Raw genomic sequence first — 25,192 nt, 5'->3', positions numbered from 1 at the left:
ATAAAGATCTGTATGGTGAAGCAGCTTAGAGCACTGCATCCACCTCTGTTTCCAGTGCCATGCATTTGAGGGACCATGGATCACAATTAATGAGTATTTTCAGGTGCATTTCACAAAGGTTATCAGTTTTCTCTTGGCTTTTTGATTCCTTCTTTTCCCACAGAAATTCAGCAGTGCAGTTTCATGTATGTGTGAGTGGTTGGGTAAGGCGTAAGTTACTCTTCAGCACACCATTTCCTTGCAGTTCTCCTCCCTTTTCCCACCCCTGGTTCTGATCTCTCATTCCTCTTTGTGATGCCACCACATTTGCAGTTTCCTGAGATTTCACACCTCTGAGCATTTCCTTTCAAATACAGGAATTTCTTGTAGGGACCGAGTCCTCCCAGGGGAGGGCTGTGTGGCTAAAAATGTGAGGGATTTGTCTGTATGGAATTTTTATCCTGTTGCAAAGTCTATGGTGTAAAGAACAGAACTTTGGAAGAGCAGAGGGAGTTTATCAGCTGCTGTGAGATGAGATTACATTGTGTCCAAAGTAATCTGATAATGTTTGCTGTCATGAATCAAGTGCTTATTAATGTTTGAAAGCCACCTTTTCTACCCTGAGGAACTTTTTGGTGGGTCTATGTTTTGGTTCCACTATGTCTTTTAATCAGGCATGTAGTTTCTTGATAGTAGCTGTTTCCATATAGCACCTTTCCTGACTTTTTAAGGTTATGCATAGCATGATTTTGTTTGGCAGAGGAAATGTTTCTCACCTTTTTGAGAATTTAGATTGCAGTCTCTGTTTGATTTTCCTTGAGAAGCTGCTGTTCCCCCAGTTCCTGACTGAAAAGTGTTAGGGGATTTAACCTTGGGGTAAAAAAAAAAGGCTTGGAAAAAGGGCCTTAATTGGTGAGTGTTTTAGGTACTGGAAAATGCAACCACCTTCTGGTTTTAGGAGTGACTGGGTCATGGTGAATTTCCTCTCTCACATCACTCCCATCTTGGTTTTCTGCTCAGCAGAGAGGAGACCCCAGACTTGTATGCTAGATACTATGTAGGTGACAAGAATCCTACACAGGAAAGGTGTGACTTGGGAGATCAGAAATCATGTGCTGTAATAGTTCACAGAACATTGGACATGTCTAGCATGTAATTATAACCTTAATTCATCAATAAATGATAAATTGATGTAGTAGTCCCATTGAATGTGGACCTGAGGTAAGAAACTCCCATTCTACCAGGAGTCATGTGGAAAAGATGAGGGTCTTTGACAGCAAAGACAATCAGCCATTGGAATGATCTTCCCAGGAGTCTCCAACATTGGACAGGGTGCTGGGCCATTTTGTTTAGACTGTGCTTTTCCCAAGAAAAATTGCACCAGATGATCCTTGGGGTGCCTTCCTACCTACTATTCTATGTATTGTGATAATAAAGGTATTAAACTGTCTCCCCTGCCAACAGCATATCCAGCCACAATGATATTCATCCCCCTTTAGATAGGGGAAGGAATTCCAGTGAATGCTGCTAGATGCTCAACACAGGGTGTGTGAGTGCTGCCCAAAGTATCCCAGAGGTGCAACTACCCCCCATAAACTTCCATTTATCAGTAAAAGGCTGCATCTGAGCTGCCCCACTAAAGCCACAGGGCTTGTATTACAGAATTTTGGCCTAGCTACTGGCTGCTGTTATTCTTTCTGTGCTGGCTTAATAGTTTTGTGGTTATTTTACAACTTTCCAGTTGTTCTTTAGCCTTGCATTGAAGTTATTTATGATATTTCAGTCTCAATCTGTTGCATTAACAAATACCATGTTGCAAGACTGTAGAGGACCTGGTGTCCATGGAATACCTGTCCCAGATGCTTTATTGCACATTAGACTTTTTTTCTGAGTGTGCCATCCACAAAGTGAGTATGTTAGATGTGCTGCTGGATTTCATCTTCCTTTTTAACTGTGTCCCAAAGGAGCCCCATTTTGCACAGGATGCCATGATGCAACCCAAAAGCTCAGAGAGAGATGGTGGGCAGGTTCACTTCAGAACCTCTGTCCTGATCTCTTAACATCAATACTAACATGAGTTCCCCAAACAGGAATGTGATCAGTCAAAAATCCCTTATAGTAAGGTTAATAAAAGTTCATTTTACTTGAAAACTTTTACTTGAAAACTCACTTTGTGGACGTGGCACTTGGTGCCATGGTCTAGTCATGGGGTCTGTATTGATAGGTTGGACTCGATGATCCTCAAGGTCCTTTCCAACCTAAGTTATACTGTGATACTGTGAACCCACAGTGAGCTGAGACATCATTCCACATTCAGCACAGGATATGTAATGAATGCAGGAGTGTGAATGTATTTTCTATCCCTTTATAATTCATGAGCAGTAACTTCTTAATTAGCAAGTTATAGAAGAAAAAGAGAAAATTTTTTTACAGGTCTAGTAGTTTTTTTAGTGCAGTAGCCCCAAAATATGAGTGAACAAGAGTGGTATATGTGGGCCCTCAGTGTTGAATGATGCGGAATTGGTCTGCTGTGTGGTGCAGCAGACACGCTGGAGGGAAGGGAGGCCATCCAGAGGGACCTTGACAGGCTCAAGCCAACCTCATGAGGTTCAATAAGAGCAAGTGCAGGGTCCTGCACCTGGGTCGAGGCAATCCCAGGCACAAATACAGGCTGGGCAGTGACTGGCTGGAAAGTAGCCCTGAGGAGAGAGACTTTGGGGTGCTGGTGGACAAAAAGCTCAACATGAGCTCTCAATGTGCACTTGCAGCCCGCAAAGCCAATCAGATCCTGGGCTGCATCAGAAGTGTGGCCAGCAGGTGGAGGGAGGTGATCCTCCCCCTCTACTCAGCCCTGGTGAGACCCCACCTGGAGTACTGTGTCCAGTTCTGGAGCCCCTATTACAAGAGGGATGTGGAGGTGCTGGAACAAAGTGTCCAGAGAAGGGCCACAAGGATGATCAGAGGGCTGGAGCACCTCTCCTATGAGGACAGACTGAAGGAGTTGGGGCTGTTCGGTCTGCAGAAGAGAAGGCTCCGAGGTGACCTCACTGTGGCCTTCCAGTATCTGAAGGGGGCCTACAGGAAGGCTGGGGAAGGACTTCTCAGGATGTCAGGTAGTGATAGGACTAGGGGGAATGGAATGAAGCTGGAGGTGGGGATATTCAGGCTAGATGTGAGGAGGAGGTTCTTCCCCATGAGAGTGGTGAAACCCTGGAATGGGTTGTCCAGGGAGGTGGTCGAGGCCCTGTCCCTGGAGGTGTTTAAGAGCAGGCTGGATGAGGCTCTGGCCAGCCTGATGTAGTGTGGGGTGTCCCTGCCCATGGCAGGGGGGTTGGAACTAGATGATCCTTGTGGTCCCTTCCAACCCTGACTGATACTATGATACTATGAATGTTCAAATCAGACCTGGTAGGTCTGATAGTCATCTCAAGGTTCCTCTCACAGTGGCTGCTGTTCCTTACAAAACAGTAACAAATGGTCTGTTGTGAACTTAACATATGGCCAGAATTTTTTCTTAAACTTTGTAAGCTCGATATAGTCCAACAGAAAATTAACTGAAAGCTTTGTAACAAGATGGGAGAAACTATAAATCAGTCCAGAAAAATTAGCTGTGGTCAAATGACTGGGGAGATGTAAGCTAATATTCTATCTACTCTAAGAATACTAAGTCTTGCCTTCAGCTGAACATTTCTCAGGACTTGTTGCAGTCTGTATCTGTGGTGGCTGCTGGCGATCCTGCCTAATTTTCATATTTCATATCGTGCTCTTACACGAGCAGGAACTACTGAAGCATCTGCTTGCTGGAGGAAGATTATCCCTGAGGCAGAGCTTTCTAATGAGCAGCTCAAGGACTACCTTCTGCTGAAGGAAAAACCAAAAGTAATTTTTTTTATCTTGAAATTTTTGTGGTACAAGTTTCTAGGTCAGACACATAGTCCCATTGGTTGGTCAAGTCATGGAATACATTTCAGCTGGGAGATGTATTTAACATTGTTATAAATATTTTTAATTACCTCAGTTTGAGCATCTAAAAATAGAGAGCTTTCCAGAACAGAGAAAAGCTTCATTTCTTCTGGTAGAATAGGTTTTATTAGCTTAATTAGATAAGGCAAATGAGCAGGGAAGGGGTTGAATTTCCAGTCTGCTTGTTCCTTTGCACATGGGCTGTGCTGCAATGTCATGTATTGCTCCATGAAAATGCATCTAAGTATAATGGAAAGGTCCTTAAAAATGTTAAGGTTTTGTTTTGTTTTGTTTTGTTTTTTTCCATTTGGTTAAAAAAGTTATTAATCTAAAAGAAAACACTGTATTTGCTTTTAAGCTGAGGGGGAAAGTAGGTTTAGACTAGAAGAAGTTCTTCAATAAGAGGGTGGTGAGACACTGGAATAGGCTGCCCAGGGAGACTGTAGATGCTCCCTCCCTGGAGGTGTTCAAGGCCAGATTGGATGAGGCTTGAGCAACCAAATGTAGCTGAGAGGAATCCCTGCCCATGGCAGGGAGATTGGAGTAGATGATCTTTAAGGCCCCTTCCAACCTAAGCCATTCTGTGATTTTGCTCCACTCTGAAATCTCTTTAATACTCTATTTCACTTACCAATACATCTCAGTTTAAAATAATACTACAATTTGATTTATGCTTTGTCTTGCTTTTTTTGCTGACTCAACTTATCTTCATAATTTTAAAGTAACCAGACTTCTTTTTTTCCTTTTTCTTCTTCTTTTAACTATAAAAAGCAAAACCTGCTGGCATTTCCTAGCTGCTGTAACAAGTATTTGGTGAAGAGGCAATATTCATAGGCACAACTGGAGATCAAGGCAGCCAGAGTATTGTAAAAACCTGGACAAATTGTCAGAGAGGATTATTTAGAATTTTTAGAATAAACCAAACCAGGTTGGAAGAGACCTTCAAGATCATTGCATCCAACCCATCAGCCAATCCAACCCACCCAAACAGCTAACCCATGGCACCAAGTACCCCATCAAGTCTCCTCCTGAACACCTCCAATGACCACCTCCTTGGGCAGCCCATTCCAATGGGCAATCACTCTCTCTGTATAGAACTTCTTCCTAACATCCAACCTGAACCTCCCCTGGCGCAGCCTGAGACTGTGTCCTCTTGTTCTGGTACTGGCTGCCTGGGAGAAGAGACCATCATCTGCCTGTCTACAACCTCCCTTCAGGTAGTTGTAGAGAGTGATAAGGTCACCCCTGAGTCTCCTCTTCTCCAGGCTGAGCAACCCCAGCTCCCTCAGCCTCTCCTCATAGGGCTTGTGTTCCAAACCCCTCACCAACTTTGTTGCTCTTCTCTGGACTCGTTCCAGCAAGTCAACCTCCTTCCTAAAGTGAGGGGCCCAGAACTGGACACAGTACTTGAGGTGTGGCCTAACCAGTGCAGTGTACAGGGGCAGAATGACCTCCCTGCTCCTGCTGGCCACACTGTTCCTGATGCAGGCCAGGATAATTATATATTTTATATATTATATATTATATTATTATATATTATATTATTATATATTATATTATTATATATTATATTTTATAATATATGATATATTATAATTATATTTACACCAAGCATTTTATCTGAAAATATTAAATAGTTATGGCAAACAGCCATGCTGTCACTCCTTGTTAAGGCTGAGTTTAGCTCTTCATATTACAATGGACACTTGTATTTTATTTTTAAAATGCAACTTCTTTTTTAAGTACAGCTTTGAGGTTTCTGCAGTGCTGTGCTCTCTTTTGGCCTAAAGCCAAAGCTGATGTGTGGTAAGGCAGAGAGTGCATCTGCACATGCATGGAGAGTGCACACAGTAGCACAGAGAATTTAGTTTTGGGCAGTCAAGAAAGCATGACTTTCTTCAGCAGTCAGATCTGGCAAGACCACATTGCAGCACAAGGACTTTCATGTTAGCAGAGGAGAGGTGGGGGTGACACCCACCCACCTGCCCCGGTTTGAGCAGTAATAGTTATTCCTTAAAACCAATGTACTCTGAAATTGTTTCACTGCACTTTGTCCGTCACGTACTCATGGTCCCAGTCTTTAAACAAGACTCTCCTCCTAGGTGAGGACATTAACAGTGGCAGAGTGCAGGCTGTTTGACAGTTTATGTGAGAGCACAGCCTTCTGAAGCACAGTACAGCTGGACAAAGGAGAAAAATAATCCATGCAAAAGTTAATGAGGAGAAATCAAACCCAAATTCTGCAGTAACTCGGAGCTCCAGAAGTCACAGATATGAATTGTTCACTGGCATTTGAAACGTTGAACCTTTGATTCCCTGGAAGTAGTTGAGTAGATGCTCTTTGAAACTAATTTAATTAAAGATCATTAACTCCTTCAAGACTAGCACCATGCACCAGTACAGGTTAGGGGTTGACCTGCTGGAGCATACCTCCACAGAGAAGGACCTTGGAGTCCTGGTTCATAGGAAGTTATCCATGAAACAGCAATGTGCCCTGGTGGCCAGAAAGGTCAGTGTTATACTTGGGAGTATCCTGTACAGTTCTGGGCTCCCTGGTTTACTGCCCCCCAGGGACAGTAAACTACTGGAGAGAGTTCAATGGAGAGCTACAAGGATGGCTAAGGGACTGGATCATTTCTCTTATGAGGAAAGACTGAGAGATCTGTGGCTGTTTAGTATGGAGAAGAAAAGGCTGAGAGGAGACCTTATCAATGTCTACAAAGCTCTGGAGGGTGGCTGACTGGAAGATGGAGCCAGTCTCTTTGCAGTGATACCCAATGATAGGACAAGGGGCAGTGGATGTAAACTCAATCACAGGAAATTCCATTTTCAACATGATAAAAAAATTTTTTACTGTGGAGGTGCCTGAGCACTGGAACAGGCTGCCCAGAGAGGTTGTGGAGTCTCCTCTAGAGATCTTCAAAACCCAACTGGATGCATTCCTGTGTGACCTGCACTAAGTGGTCTTGCTTTGCAGGAGGGTTGGGCTGGATGATCTCTGGAGGTCCCATCCAACCCCTAGAATTCTATGTTTCTACAATTCAATGATGACTGAGCTCATTTAGTTGAAATCTAGGCTTATATTTGTAATACAATGACAGTTTTATTGGGGGAGCTACAAAATAAGAGAACAAGGAACAAAGGTTCTCTGATAGAATCAAAGGGATGTCTCTCCAATTTGAAGAGATTAATTTTGAGTAACTTGTTTCTTGTCTAGGCAGGAATGGTGGTTCCAAAGCTTATGGAAGTCCAGCAGAATTTATTGTTCCTTCTGTAATCATAGAATTATAGACTATTTGGGGCTGGAAGGGACCTTTAAAGGTCATCTGGTCCAACATCCCTGCAGTGAGCGGGAGCCTTCTGAATGTTTCATTGCTTTAAAAAAGTAAACAAACAACCCCTGCCCCCACACCAAACAAAACCTGCAACCCTCCTTATTTATTTCCTCAAGGTAAAATGATTTCACTTGTAGGAGAAGTCTCTGCAGAAGCAACCTTGTTTTCATTTTGTTTGATCTAGGAATTGTCAGGCAATTTCTTTTGGAGGTATAATAGGAACTGTCATGCTGCAAAAGATATTCCAGAAGAGCGTGTGGGTATGATAAAGTTTGTAAAATGTTAAATTCCTAAAGGATATAAAAAAATACTTTGGGATTATTCATTAAATTAAGGACTGGAATTTAAAGCCACAACATCCCAAATCATTCAGACCTTGCCTTTTCTCCTGATTCTTAAACTTGAAGTCATTAATTCTGTAGACTGGTAGGTATAATTGCATTGGTATAACAAGACAAAGGGATGATGCTGTCAGAATTTATTTCCTCTGAAGTTTAGAACACTCTGGTAGTCGAATTTTAGGAGCTGTTTTCTCTGGCTACCTGTGCTACTTACATTTAAATAAATCACTTGCTTTATATTCTCAAAGAAAAGCAGTTTTGTGCCTTGCATTTCACCCAGCTGATAAGCCTCACCATTAGCCTCAGGCATGTACTTGTCCTCCTTTTCCCTTCCCCTAGTTTATAGGGGAAAAAAATCATAGGGGAAACTGGATGATTAGAGGCACTTTCAGCTGTGTTTAAGCCTGTGAGTGTGACATGCAGGAATACAATTTAGATTTGCACAGCACTTCTCATCTCAAGCTTTGAAAACAGGTCAATATCCTCATGTAACAGGTGGTAACGTTGTTGTAGAAGAGAGAAAATGACCAGTGTAAGGTTTTACAAGAAAATAGCAATTAGGGAAACACCACAGGACCTTCATCCCATATGCCTTCTGCATGGGAAGTTGGCTCTCCAGTACTGGGTGGAAGAGGTAATGCCTGGTTTACAGTGTCGTTTAGGAAGGGCAGCTCATCTTATTTTGCTGGGGAGTTTGGGGAGTGTAAAGATGAGACTGATGTAGGATTTGAATGCTGTGGTTGGGTTTTTTTGTGTGTTAAGACTAGGCCACTATGTTCCAACTTAAAGGTGGTGTGGCAACACTTACCTGCAAGCTATACACTCAGAATTGTGGTTGGTATTTTACAAAGTGTGATGTTTTCCTAGTCAGGAAGCTAGCTGCAGTATCAACGTAATGAATGCCCTGTCCTTTTTTTACAGGCAGGGATCCCATTCTGTCACTTAAAGGATGCTAATGTGGCTGGGAAGATGGCATAATACTGCTGTGTTATTCTTGTTTTCAAAGTGTCAGAAGTCCAAGAGGATTTATACTCCCTGTGTTTCTCTGTTCTTTGCAAGCCAGTGAGGAATCTTGGAGGAGTTTGCTGGGAATCCTTGATCCGGGGATTAATTGTTTAGGGCCACATTAGATCTGACCTAGAATGTTGCTGTAGATGTGACCAGTCCCTCTGCCCTGGTTGTTCCTCCTTCCCCTTGCAGCCATGTTACCTCAGATACATGTTCACATATCTTGTTTTGCCTTGTGCTGAGGACAAGTGAATGGCTTGTATAGAAACTAACTTTAGCACATCCATTAACAAGGTCCCAGCACAGGAGAGACTCAGGATTGGATCTTTTAGCCTGATTTATGAGCCTCTCAAGTTTCCCAAGCAGTGAAAAATGCACTGAACAGGATAGAGGATTTCACTAGAAAGAATTTTCATCTCAGCAATTTTGCAGATGACACTATGATAAGTTGGGTGGTTGACATGCCTGAAGGACAGGATGATGTCCAGAGGGACCTGGACAAGCTTGAGAAGTAAGCCCATGTGAACTTCATGAGGTTCAAGAAGACCAAGAGTGAAGTCCTTCATCTGGGTCAGTGCAGTCCTTGTTATCAACACAAGCTGGTGGATGAATGGATTGGGATCAGCCCTGTGGAGAAGGACTTGAGGGTGCTGGTGTTTGGAGAGCTGGACAAGCCACCAAGCACAGGAAAGGCATGGACTTGTTGGAGCAGGTCCAGAGGAGGCTATAAAAATTATCAGATGGTTGGAACCCCTCTGCTATCTTGACAGTCTGAGAGAGTTGGGGTTTGTGATAGTTTTGCTTGTAAATACAGCTTCCATTTGCTTCCAGCTGAGGTGGTCTGGTAAAGTTAATGTTGGGTGGAAATGTCAACCCACCACAGGGTTGTTCAGCCTCAAGAAGAGAAGGCAGCAGGAAATCTTACTGTTGGCATATCAGTACCTAGAGTGGCATATAAGTAAGATGAGGACAATCTTTTTAGCAGGGCCTGTTGTGACAGGACAAGGGGTGAAAACATTCCAGATCAGGTTGGACAGTTCTTCACAGTGAGAGTGGTGAAATACTGGAACAGGTTGCCCAGGGATGTGGTTGAGACCGCATCCCTGGAGACATTCAAGATCAGGCTCGATGTGGCCCTGGGCAGCTTGATCTAGTTGGAGGTGTCCTTGCTGACTGCAGGAGGGTTGGATAAGATGACCTTTGAGGGTCCCTTCCAACCTGATGCAATCTGTGAATCTGTTCTGTGGTTACATTTGGGCTTGTTTCTTGACATCATTTTGTGTCAGCGTGAAGTCTTGGAATTAGTCCATTTAACTGATAAGAGAAGCCTGCTAGGAGTCAGAAGCACATGTTGTTTTCAGCAATTGAAGATGGATTTTAGGAAAGCTGCAGTTGAACCAGAAGAGTTGTCAGGTTCTCAACTGTGAACTTGTTGAGGTGCTTCATCTGTCTCTTGTGAAGCCCATCATCTGTGAGACACTTGAAATGTCCACCACATAACTCTGACAAATGGTGAAACCAGGCTAAGTTTTGTGAGATCTATGGAGAGCTGCTGCTGGAAAGATTCTAAGGCATATGGGCAAATGTAAATCTTTAATCAAGAATTTTTATTTGAAATAATCCCTTTCATGGCACAGGTATTTTGTTTGCTTGGCTTTGGCAGTCAGTTTTGGGGAAAATCAGTGTGAGAAAGTTCTTGACTCACAGAAGAGATGGTTTATATTGCAGCAAGCGTTAACTCACTTTGATTTTTGGATTAGTTAAAAGGGAGCCAAGTCTGTAGCAGGCAGCTGCAGTGGTTTAAATGAGATGTGTGAGAAGATGGAGAAGTTAATGCAAAGTGACTTTTGGAGTAGATTAGTTGAGCTGTGTAGATACTTTGAAGAAAAGTGGTATTGATTTTTGCATTGCTTAATGCTTACCATAAACTGAACCAAATCAAAGCTACTGTAAGCATTTTATTATCTTTCTTCTACAGCTTGTCTGACAGACCATGGGCAGATATGCAATAATCAGCCAAATTTAAACCAGTCATGCACAAATACACAGGATCAGAGCTACTGAACTAGTTTCATTCTCCTCTCCACCAGTTTTCCGTGAGCTGGTCGTTTCTCCCTCTCGCTACAAAACCTCTTGCTGTAGTTAATCTGGTACTCTCATATGAACTAGATAAAGCTTTATTCAAAGGGCTGATATGGCAAACACCAGTTTCTTTCTCTTGCACGATTTGACCCTCTTGGAGTTTCTGTGGCCTGGTCATGTTTTTGGTACTCAGCTGAGGTCTTTGATTCTTCTCTTGGCTTACTCACGGAGTTCAGCTACCTTTTATTTCTATCTAAAACTATATGTAGATGTTTAACTATATTTCTTCATTAAAACAAAACTTTGTTTAGGCCTGGCTTTATTTAGTGAAGTCAGCAATGCTGATGGGTTACACATGCTGAAAAGAGTAATAATTGATTTGGTTGGATAGGTGCAGCATTAAATGGTTCTGCTGTGATAATACCATCTGCTGATTTATCAGATTAGTGCTGCATTGAAACTATTGTTAAAAAAACACAACACCTTTTCTCTGTAAGAAGCATTGTGCCAGGAAAAGTTTGGGTTGGATATTAGGAAAAATTTCTTTGCGGAAAGGATGGTGAGGCATTGGAAGAGGCTGCCCAGGGAGGTGGTGGAATCACTGTCCCTGGAGCTGTTCAAGAAGTGTGTAGACATGGTGTTCAAGATATAGTTTAGTGGTTATGGTAGTTGGGTTATGGTTGGACTCGATCTTAAAGGTCTTTTCCAACCCGAATGATTTTGTGATTCTATGATTCTGAACAGTAATAGCAGTTTTATGGCTTTACATGAGATGGGAACTAGAACAGAAGTAAACAATGTAGTTTGACTTTGTGTCTTGAAGTAGCATTTACACAGTCATTGGGGCTTTCACAGAATCATGGAATTGTTTTGGTTGGAAAAGACCTCTAAGAGCATCAAATCTAACCATCAACCTGACACCAGCATGGCCATTAAACCACGTCGTGAAGTGCCATGTCCACATGTTTCTTGAACCTCTAGGAGTGGTGACTCCACCACCTCCCTGGGCAGCCTGTGCCAGTCTGTTCTTGTTCCACTGCCTAACCACTCTTTCTGTAAAGAGATTTTCCCTAATTTCCAACCTAAGCCTCCCCTGGCACCATTTCAGGCCATTTCCTCTTGTCCTATCACCTGATAATAGGGAGAAAAAGCTGACCCCCACCTCACTCCAACCTCCTTTCAGGTAGTTGGAGACAGCAATGAGGTCTCTCCTCAGCCTCCTCTTCTCGAGGCTAAACAAGTCCAGTTCCCTCAGCCACTCTTTGTAAGACCTGTTCTCCACAAACTTCATTTTTATGTACTTCGTTCAGAATATTAGCAGCTTTGAAGTTAAGCTTCTGTCTCTATAGCCTGTGATAAAAATAATGTTTCTTAAAAAATCCAGATGTGGTACTGTGCCTGAAATCCTAAATAGGTAGGATATTTCAAGACAATTTGGAGGTAGTTTTAAGCCCAGAGTAAGGAATGTGGTGATGCCCATTCTGCCTGTTTGTGTAAGCAAATGGATTCCAACCATAGAATTGTTCATGTCATCACTGTCTCTGTGCCTCACTTAAGAAGGATCACGAAAACATGACCTGGATTTCAAACAGCGATGTGAACAGATGATTGATGAACTTTCAAATGACTTTCACCATCTGCTTTACTTAATTATTGCACCTAATTCTTTTCCTGGAGCTTCAGCTGTTAACTGGAGTCTCCACAGTTAAATCAGGGAATTTAATTTCAGGATGGCCTGTCACTTTGATGAAATTCCTTCAGATTAGATAAATTCTTTAGTAACAGAGTGACAATTTGTCTTAATCTTGGGGATTGTAATGTATGAACAAAAACTAGAAGAAAATGAGGGTTTTGTTTCAGTATTTGAATATAGCAGATAAAATGTAGGTTGAGACTGATACAATGGAATAAATTCTGCTTTCATCTGTGCTAGTAAATGCTAGTTCTCCTTACATAATAACTATAGTGAAACTTGACCAACCAAAAAACACGTTGAAAATGATCAGAACTTTTGAATAAGTTGTGGGTGTATATTGCATTTTCAGCCTTAATCTACTTGGTGAGACCCCACCTGGAGTAATGTGTCCAGTTCTGGAGCCCCTATTACAAGAGGGATGTGGAGGTGCTGGAACATGTCCAGAGAAGGGCCACAAGGATGACCAGAGGGCTGGAGCACCTCTCCTATGAGGACAGACTGAAGGAGTTGGGGCTGTTCAGTCTGCAGAAGAGAAGGCTCCGAGGTGACCTAATTGTGGCCTTCCAGTATCTGAAGGGGGCCTCCAGGAAGGCTGGGGAAGGACTTCTCAGGATGTCAGGTAGTGATAGGACTAGGGGGAATGGAATGAAGCTGGAGGTGGGGAGATTGAGGCTAGATGTGAGGAGGAGGTTCTTCCCCATGAGAGTGGTGAGACCCTGGAATGGGTTGTCCAGGGAGGTGGTTGAGGCCCCGTCCCTGGGGGTGTTTAAGAGCAGGCTGGATGAGGCTGTGGCCAGCCTGATCTAGTGTGTGGTGTCCCTGCCCATGGCAGAGGGGTTGGAACTAGATGATCCTTGTGGTCCCTTCCAACCCTGAATGATACTATGATACTTACAGCTGAATTACTGCTTCTTCCTTAGAGACAAATGAGCTCAATATATTCATGTGCACTTTGGGGGGAACAAAAAATGCCCAAACCCCAAACTATCCTCTTTTTCTACATTTTAGGCTTGTTTTGTGTCTTCCACTGAATCTTCTTTACATATACGTGAATAGTGGAAAGAATTCAGTAAGTCTGTCTCACTACCCACGTAGTGCATTCAGAGATGCATGGCTATGAAATTGTTTTGAAAAAGGTCTGCCCTGAATACAGCAGAGAAAACTTCCTAACTCTGACTGTATCAAAACCAGACTGAATCTTGTTAAAGGATGTATTTAATATCCATTCATATTTATTTTCTATTAGACCTGATATACTCTGGGTTGGGTTTTTTTTTTTTGTTTGTTTGCTTGTGGGTTTGTTGTTTTTGTTGTGTTGTGGAGTTGTTTGTTTTTTTTTGTTTGGGGTTTGTTTGCTTGTTTGTTTTTTCTTCATTCTTATTCTGCTTTGCCTTGAGTAGCAGGGCTCATTATATTGCAGAAAGCAATATCTCCTCATTTCAGTGCAAACCAACGTTGCCTGGAAGCTAAATAATCCGGTATCTTAAGTCTGTATTCTTTGGAAATGAGTGATTCATCTGTTTCACTGGAACTGTTAGGAATCCTTGCTGCTTGCCTGGATACACTTGAAAGTTTTTTCACTGATCTCATTTGATGGTCTATTACAAGTTGCTCTAATTTAGTGAAGGTCATATTTAAATTTAGCAGTGTCCCCAGCTATCAAGACCTGGGTAATGCCAGCCTGTTTTCACAGGGGATGCTGTAGTAAAGACTACTGAAGTGTACCTGAGCTATGCAGTGGCAGCAATGCATCTCTTGGAATGACCTATTGAGACATACTTTTCCATGAGTTATGTAGGGCATCTAAGGATGAGGTAAATAACCAGAAGTTTACTTTGGTTTATCCTAACCTCAATATTTGTTCACCCTTCCTAAAAGCTTGGTCTTTTTCAGTTCCAGAGTTGGACACTGAACAAACAACAAATTACAAATGGAGATGAAAACCAGAGTATTTCTCTCTGTGTCATCTAGCTGGAGAGAGATGGTTGGGTTTACAGACAATGCTAATGTGCCTATCTTCTGGACTGTATTACAGAATTTTAGCACACAAACTTGTGTGTGTTTGTGTGTCTTCTCCAAAGATACATAACTCTTGACTTCAAGGCTGTCTGTGGATGTGTTTACTCTGCATGTTACGATTCCAGAAGCATGACGTGGAGCTTCTAATTTAGCATCAGCAAAGGCAGGTTGGTCTTTGCAGATTGACTAAGTGCTGCCTAATTCCAGGGGTGGTGGCAGAGAGAAGCTCTGCTTTAAGGAGTGCCATGGCTAATGCCAGCTCTGAACTCTCAACACTCTTACTGTAAGGTAGAGTCATTCTGCTTGTGAGGTGTGTTGGAGTTCATCTGCTGCTAAGAAATGGGAGCTCTTAAAATTAATAGTAGTATAAATTTCTAATAATAAATTATTATAGGTCATAAAGGGACAGCACAGTAGTAATGCAAATATTGTTGGGACTGCTTGCCCTATCTGAGGTTCCAATGGGAAAGCTCAACAGTTAGTTGACTCACCTTAGGAGCTGGAGCTTTACAGCATCTTCAGACTTGTTGTTAGGGATACAAAACCTGAGTGGCTCTTGGAAGAAGGGAGAACTTCAGAGGGGGACAGACATTTGAGCTGAAAAAAAAAAACCCTCTGCTGCTGGAAGTACAAGTCTGTCCTTAGGCTTTGTGGCTTTGTTTGAAAACGGGGGCAAGCCTAGGAAGGAGATGAAAGCTCAGACCGTGCTCTATTGTGTGTGGGGGGAGTGGGGGGATGGCATCCAGATTCTGCCTGTTTGCATCCAAGCTTCAGGAAGAGTCACAGGGATATATATGCTAAAGGGAGGGGAAAAAAGGATTCTTCCCTGAAGTTAACCCCCCTTGCAGTCATTTCACTCAAGACTTCTGCAAGTCTCAAACAAGTTTTATTCCTGTACAAAGGCTGTGTATTTGAGGAGTTTATGAGAGTCTGAAATTGGCAGTGTTCATTGTAAGAGCGTAATTGGTGTCATGTAAAAGACCTAAAACCATAATGCATCCCTTTCCAAGAGGCAGTGTGGGAGGAAGGGCTACTGAATGGAAAGTTCCAGGCAGTGTTTGTGTACCAAAATAACCTGAAGAGTTTTTGTTTGGGTTTTGCTGCCTGTGTAAGGACCATGAGAATACTGTTTGTGCATTGTGTTTGAAGTGCTGCAGGAGCTTTATCACAAGCTGCTAGAGAGGAGCAGTGTAATACCAATCCAGACTGGTGTAGGAATGGAAAGAACACTCACAGTGAAATAAAATTCCCCTCTTGGTAATGTTTTAAGCACAACAGAGTACAAGTTCAGTCTGTGGGAAGTGACGGTGTGTTAGGATTGGTTTTGGTCTGAAGCCATGGCTTTCAAAAGAACTTGGTGAAAAGGTGTGAAGCATAATAATGCAGACTTCCTTGCTTATTTTTTAAAAGTTATTTAGCCACATACTGATTTGCAAAGACCAGGTCCTTTGCAAAATTTCAAGCAATCAGGAGCAAATGAGTTCTAAAGTTCAAGGTGCAGAACTTCCTTCCCCCGCCCCCAGTCTTACTTCTTTCATATTTGTTTGTGCTGGCACTTAACTTCAGCATCCTGGAGTTGTTTTGGTGTGTCAGTGTACAATTCTGCTTTAAAAGAGCCTTGCTAAGTCCTTTCTTACCCCTTTATTTTCCTGTTATGCCTCTGTTTTCACATCAAATTGAAAACTATGCCAGTGCTTGTCACCTGTTAGGTGCCAGAAGTATTTATTTTGTGGGAAGTTAGCAAACAGTGCAGTTTAGAACCAGTGACTCTTTGTAAGTAGTTAATGCTTTTAAAAAAAAAAATAGGTTCTTGTTTGCAACCCCCCACATATTTATCAATTCATCCATTCATCTGTGAAAAGCTTTTCCTTTTCTTGTGTGTATTTGATTTGTATTACAGGCCAAGTGACAGCACTCAAGCATTTAAGCAGCAGTGGGCTGACTGTCTAAACTTGTATGTTCTGTTTCTAGTTATGTAGACTTAAATTTTATTTGTGTGACTTTTTTTGGAAGCATTGATGACTCTGTGCCTTTTGTTTGATGTTTGCATGGCACTTGTGTGGTTCTACAAGATCCTCAGTAAACCATTACTACTGAAAGTGCTGAGTGTGCTGTTCCACTGCAAGTCAAAGCTAAGTTTCTCACTTAAGATGTTTGCTGCTTTGTAATTCAGCAAAAAGAATTTGTGATACTGACAGTCACTGAATAAATAAGACAGCTTCTACGTAAGGAGCTGAGAGACTGAAATTCAGGTCTGAATTGGTGCCTTTGCAGCCTTCTGCATTGTGTCAGCTTTGCATGTATTATGGAATCTGTTCGTAGCATATGAAAATGCACAAACCATATTACTGAACTGCAAAAGCCCCACTGCTGATATATCAAAGAAAGCAGCAGCTGTCATCCAGTTTTAGCCATGGTGCTTTTGAATGCCTTAATCCTCTTCCCAAATAGGAGGCAGAGAGAGTGCTCTTTATACCTCCCCTTCTATTCATTTGAAGTGTTGGTGTAGCAAAATGCAGAAGCTGTGTTCAGCAGCCACCGCTACATGGCACAAGACATTCTTTTCCTTGCATCCTATTTGGCCATTGCAGTCCTCCTTATATATGTTAAGTTATTTCAAATTTAGTTCTTATTAAAGTTAGAGGTAGCTTACATTGGTTTTTACTCCTAGGTGTTTAAAATATCAAAGTCATTATTCAGTTATCCTTCACTTTCATTGGGGTCTACTTCAAATTGAAATGAAGTTGGTATTCCTTGTTCCCTTTCAGTTGGTGAAGGGGTGTGTGTTGAGGTTGTTTCAGGAGCTGAGTTACAGGGAAAACACGTCTACCACTAGAATATATTTTATTTGGTGACATTTTTCACATTTTCTACAAGATATATTCTAGAAGATGGTTACTACAAAATACCTTCTCTGAAAAGCAAGCCAGATATGCTGTAAACATAAAGGCTGATCTGTTACAGCTGGTTTTAGGGTTTATATGGTACAGTGTTCCGTCTCCAAAGTGGGTGAGGACAGAAGTATGCCCAGCTCCAGCTCTGGAGCCCTCAGCACAAGAAGGACATGGACCTGCTAGAGCAGGTCCAGAAGAAGCTGGAAAATTATCTGAGGTCTGGAATCCCTCTGCTGTGAGGACAGGCCGAGAGAGTTAGGGTTGCTTAGCCTGGAGAAGAGAAGGCTTTGGGCAGACCTTACTGCAGCCTTTCAGTACTTAAAGGAGGCCTGGAAGAAAGATGGGGACAGTTTCTAGCAGGGCCTGCTGTGAGAGGACAAAGGGTGGTGGTTTTAAGCTGAAAGAGGGGAGATTTAGGCTAGAGAGAAATTATTTTTATGGTGAGGGTGGTGAAACACTGGTGCAAGTTTTGCCCAGAGAAGTGGTGGATGTACCATCCATAGAAACATTCCAGGTAAGGTTGAATGGGGTTCAGAGCAACCTGCTCTGGTTGAAGATGTCCCTGCTCAGTGCAGGGGGATTTTACTAGATGACCTTTAAAAGTCTCTTCCAATCTTACAATTATATCATGCTTTAGTCTGAGGAAGGGTATGAGAACTGAGCAAGCAGGCAGTGATGCTTCCCTGGTATACTTTTCTGCCTCACTGGCATTTCCCAAGTCAGAAATTGTTCTCCAAAATTATAAATGAAGTGAGGTTTTCCTTCATTAATTTGTGTAATCACTTTTCTTATTTTAATTGTAAGATTATTTTCCAAATACATATAAAAACATTTCAATAGAGTAGCATTGGGAAATTATTTATATTGAATAGAGTTACCAAAAGTATTGGAAGTAATTTGGAAGAGGCTGGTGGGTTTTATGTTTGCTTGTTTGTGCAAAGCGAATTTGTGCTGTAAAGTGATCCCAGCAGAGGAATGAAGTATGCAAGTGTAAAGCTGTCAGACCACAGCTACTTCATTAAATTTTCTGTATTAATAAACTAATAGGATATCACTTGAAGTCTTTGCTAACCTCCAGCTTAATAAACTAATAGGATATCACTTGAAGTCTTTGCTAACCTCCAGCTTCTAGGACCAAAATACTTTGCTACCTGAGTCAAATACAATGTTTTAAGAACCCATCTGGGTTTGTCCTATTCAGCCAAATAGAATTTTAAAAAATGTGCATTAAAAAGTGTGTTGAGCAGGGTAGTACCAGTAGCCAGCTGAGAGGAAATGGCATTTGATAACAAGGCTTGGTGTGTTTAGGAATGCCCCTGTTATTAATGTTGTTGTAGTGCCAACTCCTCCTACACTGGAGCCTGCTTGTTTCTGTGACATGCCAGCTGTCACAACACACATGGAAGATCAGAGATTACATGCAACAGCTCCAGTCCTACTCCCATTGTCAGACAAGGATCTCCAGCAGTGACATTACCTTCTTGTGGTTTACTCTGGGAAGCCTGTTTTACCTTCCCTCTCCACTAATACCCATTTCCAGACTCCTCACTTTGAAGTGCCATCTTCACAGTTTTAAAATGCTAGAAGCTTCAATATCACTCATAAAGAAAACAATTGATGCCAAGAAAGAAAATGTGCATTTAGCATTTTGGTACGTTCATGATATTTTTTTGCCAGCTTACACTCCGAGGTTGTCTGTTCGTTCTGCTCTTGACAGAGTACACAATGGAAGCCTCAAGTTCAATGAAAAATGGAGACACTATCTCATTACTATGAAATCCAGTTGTAGGTAGTTTCAGTGTACCTCTGCAAGCTGTGCCACAGGCAGGAGACTTCCTGTGGGCCGATGTCCCAGTGCTTAGCGAGCTAACACTGGGATGTCCAGAGCTGTGTCCAGCTGCTTCTTAGGTCGATGAAGAGCTGCAGAAACTGAAGGGCATTTTCCAAATGACATTAATTTGTGGGAGGAGGGAAGCATCTCATCTTAGTTCGGTCTTTCCTTTAATTTTGTCTATCCCTGCCTCCACCTAAACCAGTTATATGTGTGTAATACAGTCTTAGGAATCTACAGCAATGTTATTTTGAGGTTTGTTAGATTGGAATGAAAAAGGGAAATCTTTTTTTTTTTTAAATTGCAAACTTTAGCTTCACACTTTGAAATAATAAAGCAGTAGGGGTGTGGCTCTTGCGTGCTCTGTGTTGCCAGCAGTGTGCCCAGGTGGCCAAGAGGGCCAATGGCATCCTGGCCTGCATTAGGAATAGTGTGGCCAGCAGGAGCAGGGAAGTCATTGTGCCCCTGTACTCTGCTTTGGTTAGGCTGCACCTTGAGTCCTGGGTCTAGTTCTGGGCCCCTCAGTTTAAGAAGGACATCGAAACACTTGAACGTGTCCAGAGAAGGGCAACAAGGCTGGGGAGAGGCCTTGAGCACAAGCCCTATGAGGAGAGGCTGAGGGAGCTGGGATTGTTTAGCCTGGAGAAGAGAAGGCTCAGGGGTGACCTCATTGCCCTCTACAACTACCTGGGGGGTGGTTGTAGCCAGGAAGGGGTTGGTCTCTTCTCCCAGGCAACCAGCACCAGAACAAGGGGACACAGTCTCAAGCTGCGCCAGGGGAGGTTTAGACTTGAGGTGAGGAGGAAGTTCTTCACCGAGCAAGTCATTCGTCATTGGAACGGGCTGCCCAGGGAGGTGGTTGAGTCGCTGTCCCTGGAGGCATTCAAGGGGAGATTGGACATGGCACTTGATGCCATGGTCTAGTCATGGGGTCTGTGTTGATAGGTTGGACTTGATGATCCTCGAGGTCCTTTCCAGCCTAAGTTATACTGTGATACTGTGTTGCATTACTGAAGTTCTACTATGTTAGAAGTTCCATTTTCTCTTTAATTTTGTTGTTTATTGCCCTCTTCAATGCTAAGCTTGTTATACAGACACCAGAAAAGGGTGTCTCTGGGCTGACCTTCATCCATGTAAATGGCATTACTAAATATTTCTTTTTCATTTGTATAGGTTATCGAGTTGCTGGGGATTATTATATACAAAGCCCTGGACTATGGTTTGAAGGACAATGAAGAGCGGGAATTAAGTCCTCCGCTGGAGCAGCTTATTGACCACATGACTAATTCCACAGAAACAGATGGGAGTAGGGATGAAGGCTATGATGCTCTGGATGAAGGAGTGGAGGAGGATGACGACGATGAGGAAGTTGAGGCCATTCGTTCCTATAAAGACGTCATGAAGGTACAGCAATGGGCGGTTTATCTCCTATTTCACTGGTTTTATCAGCAAGAAAATAAACCCTCTTTTGTGTGTTATTGTCCAGTTGTGGCACTGGCTGTATAATTTTCTGATTTCCCTGGTCATTCTGTAAGGTTTGCTTGCAAAAATGACACGCAGGAGTATTTCATGTTTGACAGTAAGCAACAGAAAATCCATGATTAAATTTATCATTGGATGTAGCATTAACATCCCATTCTGATGTCAACCATGCACTGAACAGTCATCCTTCCACGTTGAATTACTTTGTGTACACTTGGACACTTTGTTTCAATTAATTCACCTTTTCATTAGTGTGGTATTAATTATTTCTTATCAGCTTTTTCCATTGCCATCCTTCTCTGATGAAGGAGTGCTTTTATAAGGGTAGCTTATTTGTAGGGAGTGAGTCAGGACACAGTATTTTAGTGGTGATCATCATAGCTGTGGTCCTGGAGCTGAGCTGTGAGATTTGGAAATAGGGCTGATGAATTTTAATTGCAACAAGTTCTTTAATGTTATCTGGGCTACTGTGAACAATCCTTTGGAAGTATAACCCTCTAATCTCTGCAGAATAGTCTTTAGTACAAATTTTACAGCCCAGTGAGCTCTTAGTACAGACAAAGGTATTAGTGAGCATGGATTTTGACAAAATTTGTCTAAGAGGTTAAACTTGTAAATAATCTGAGAGTTTTAATACAGGTTGGAAAATTGTGTGCTGGTTATTACTACTTCATAAATGCAGGTCATAGTTAAGAACCAGAAGCTTAGTATGCCACAAAAATTCAGAGTGCGGCGATGCACTCTGACACTAGAAGAGCGTCCCAGATTGCACATCAGGACACTTTAACACACAGGTACAGGACCCTCCTGAAACAAGCAACTTCGGATGTATTGACTGTAAAGGAGGAAGACAGGAATGGGAATAACTTTTGAGATGCCTTTGTATTGTTTCTGCAAACAGAAATAAAGCTAAATGCTTCATGCCTTTGTTTTTGATCCCTGCCTCAGAGAAGCAAGAGTTAGATAAATGCGTTCCCTGTGATGGGCAGAGCTTGGCTGGGTGAAGTACTCTGTCCTTTGAGCCCCTGCTGTGCTGAGTCCATGCCCTTGCTGTGAGCAGGAGCAAAGGTGGCTTTGCTCTCGCCTCTCTCTGCCACTCCCTTTGCCCACTCACCTTCTTTAGAGGTGGCTAGCAGCACCCTCATGGAGCTGCTCCAAACAGCATGCTGTTGTGTAGATGCAGGTCTCTTCCAACCTGGTTTGGTTTATTCTAAATAAAGGTTTATTCTAAATAAAGCTGGGGTTGCTTAGCCTGGAGAACAGGAGGCTCAGGGGAGACCTTATTGCTGTCTACAACTACATGAAGGGAGGTTGTAGCCAGGTGGGGGTTAGTCTCTTCTCCCAGGCAACCAGCACCAGAACAAGAGGGCAAAGTCTCAAGCTGTTCCAGGGGAAGTTTAGGCTGGATGTTAAGAAGAAGTTCTTCACAGAAAGAGAGATTGGCCATTGGAATGTGCTGCCCAGATGGGTGGTGGAGTCACCGTTACTGGAGGTGTTTAAAAAGAGACTGGATAAGGCACTTCATGCCATGGTTTAGTTGATTAGATAGTATTGAGTGATAGGTTGGACTTAATGATCTCGAAGGTCTTTTCCAACCTGGTTAATTCTGTATTCTGTATCCTATATCCTCTTTTCCTCCAGTCTGGCAAAATGCAGTCCCAGTTCTTGGGAATAGGTGTTCACTATGTTACTCACCATCATCCAGGTTAGGGGAAGGTTGAAGAATGGCCTTATAATCAAAGTTGGGTTGTTACTCACCATTGCCCAGGTTAGGATAAGGTTGAAGAATGGCCTTATAATCAAAGTTGGATTGTTAGAGGTAGTTTTGCTTAGTGCAAAGGCATATGAGAGCTTTGTATACACAGAGCCGAGAGCAGTGGCTAGTAGAAGTGATTATTTTACAAGGCTGTTATTTCTGTACACAAGAAGAGCTAAGCTGCAAAAATGTTTCTGAACTCCTGTCAGTTCCTCTGGTGCACATCCCTGAAACACAAAAAAGGGTAAGAAGATGTTTGGTCAGGTTTCAGCTGTTAAGGCCAGTGAATGGCATCTTTCTGGACTGCTTCATTAATATCTTATCTCTGCTGGTCTGAAGAACCTGCCTATTTATAGGCTTGAACATCAACATCAGACATTTTAACTTGCAGCCTCTATTGCCATGAATTTTTTGTCATTCTGCAAATGTACTGCTTTTGTGACTTCACCTTGCTGAACTGATGTTCAGCTGGCATTTCTACATCATCCTAACTTCTACTCCCCCACAGCTGTCCAGTACCTGAAAGGGACCTACAAGAAAGCTGGGAAGGGACTTGTAGTGATAGGGCAAGAGGGAATGGATTGAAGCTTGAGGAGGGCAGAATTAGACTGGATATTATGAAGAAATTCTTTGTATTGAGGGTAGTAAGACACTGGAACAGATTGCCCAGGGAAGTCATGGATGCCCCCTCCCTGGGGGTGTGTAAGGCCTTGAACCTAGTCTAGTGGAAGGTGTCCCTGCCCATGGCAGGGGGGTTGGAGCTAGATGATCTTTGAGGTTCCTCCTAACCAAATGGTTCCATGAATCTATGAAACCTCTTCTCTGTTGCTGCTTTTGCATGACATATTTGCTGCAGGCTTAGCTCTTTGCCTGGGCTGTATTCCCTGCTCTGTGTCACTACTGCAGTGGCAGAGCCTGCATCATTCTGCCACAATTGTTACAAGACTGCAAACTCGGCGCATCTTTTTTCTTGACTTTGTACCTTTTGAGGGCTAAGACCATGTTTTGCTTGTGGATTTTTTTTTGGTGGGTTTTTTGTGTGGGTTGTTTGGTTTTGTGTTCTTGGTTGTTTGTTGGTTTTTTTTTTCCACAAGTGAGAATCTAAGTTGCAGGCTACACCCTTATGTACCTAGTGACTGATTCACAACAGTAGTGTGTGATCTTGTGACCATGAGGCTCGATTATTGTAATTTCCTCTTGGCAAGGCTCACCATGGAGCTTTCTCCTCACAGATGATAGTGAATGATGAAGGAGGTTTGCTTCTTGAATTGAGCAACTGTCATTCCTGCCTACCCTGCATTCTCTGAAGTGCAAGCTTGGACAATGGCAGAGATGGGATTTGTGCTGCTTATATTGATTTTTTAAGGTTTTTAACTATTCAGTCTCCAGCATGAACATGATTTTGTCCTTGAATTCTTTTATCCTTCTACAGAAAGTCTCATTGTCAGGTCCACAGAATCACACAAAATCACAGAATGGTCTGGGTTGGAAGGGACCTCTGAAGGTCATCTAGTCTATCCCCCTCTGCAGTGAGTAGGGGCATCCTCAACTAGATCATGTGGCCCAGAGCCCTGTCGAGCCTCACCTTGAATATCTCCAGGGATGAGGCCCCATCCAGCTCCCTGGGCAACCTGTTCCAATATTCCACTACCCTCATGGTAGAGAACTTGTTCCTAAATCTACTCTTCTCTAATTTGAAACCATTGCCCCTCATCCTATCACTCCAGGCCTTTGTAAACAGTCCTTTTCTATCCTTGTAGGCCCCTTTCAGATACTGGAAGGTCCAAGGCCTGCCTGCCACCAAGACTTGAGTTTTTCACCATAAATCAGTAATGTAGGTGAGCCTATTTCATGTTTAAAACAAAGATAGATATGTGTAAGTTTTTCTGTAATGTAGAGTAGGGAAAGTCAATCCTGACCCCTCCTCTAACCTGGAAAATGCTGATTAATGTGGTGGACAACTGCTCCCAAGAACTGGTAAGTGCTAAATAGCACTGCCAAGATCATCATTGGCAGAGCTCTTGTTTGGAGAAGGCACAGACAAGCTTTTGTGCTGCTTCTCAGTGTATTTGGCTGATTTGACTTTTGATTTCCTTGGCAGGACTAACCTGCTGCACAGACTCCATCCACTGTTTTGAAAACTGTATCTATGAAGGGAGGAGACGTTGGTTGCCAGACACTTAAGTCTTTTAATCATTGATGTGTTTTGGATATGGCAGCCTTAGTGCAGAGGAAGAGACTGTAAGGAGTGGATGTTTTGAGGCAGATGCTTCCCTTGTTTGGGGCCCTCTTCCCTGCCCTCATCTGCAGTCTCCACACACAATGCACGTACAGGGTACAGCAAAGCTGTAGATCTCGGGAGTGCCAAGCTCGCTCTGCACATACACAAGGACACTGTACATGTGTACAGTGACCCTAAAGGATTAGGAATGCGGCAGGCTGTCAACACATATATGGCTTGAGGAGCCTTGGGTCAACAGAGGGTATGGACAGAGTAGGCCTGGCATGCTGGGTGGTGTTGGGCTTGCTAAGGGTGTGTGAAGTCCTGTCATGTGGCACCTTTATCAAGACGTGTGGCCCTCCCTGATACTGAAACAAGATGAGGCAGTTTATCAACCTCTTCCAGAGTATGGTCAAACCCTAATTCCACTCCTAATCTTAATGTTATCTCAGTCCTTATCTCAAAGATCTGTGCAGCCAGATGGCTTAAGCCAGCACGACTTTTCGGTTTAACCTGCTGACACTTTCTAAGCTGCATTTCATCAATATCCGCTGGCTTGAGTCTCAATCCTAACCCTAATTCCAG

At 42.8% G+C, this 25,192-nt stretch overlaps 1 protein-coding gene across 4 annotated transcripts in view; it reads left to right on the top strand.

The window, feature by feature from the left end:
• The window catches only part of SPIRE1 (spire type actin nucleation factor 1), a 155,883-nt gene that overhangs the window by 50,460 nt on the left and 80,231 nt on the right, over positions 1 to 25,192 (top strand). For all 4 annotated transcript variants that reach the window (XM_068147640.1, XM_068147641.1, XM_068147642.1 and 1 more), the window contains exon 3: positions 20,322 to 20,552. In XM_068147640.1, the coding sequence (XP_068003741.1) occupies positions 20,322 to 20,552 (231 nt within the window). The remainder of the gene's footprint in view (positions 1 to 20,321; positions 20,553 to 25,192) is intronic.

This window comes from Melanerpes formicivorus, unplaced genomic scaffold, assembly GCF_026170545.1.
Source record: "Melanerpes formicivorus ecotype bairdi unplaced genomic scaffold, bMelFor1.0.p_v2 SCAF_15, whole genome shotgun sequence".
Taxonomy (NCBI): Eukaryota; Metazoa; Chordata; class Aves; order Piciformes; family Picidae; genus Melanerpes; species Melanerpes formicivorus.
This window is presented reverse-complemented; position numbering and strand designations above follow the sequence as displayed.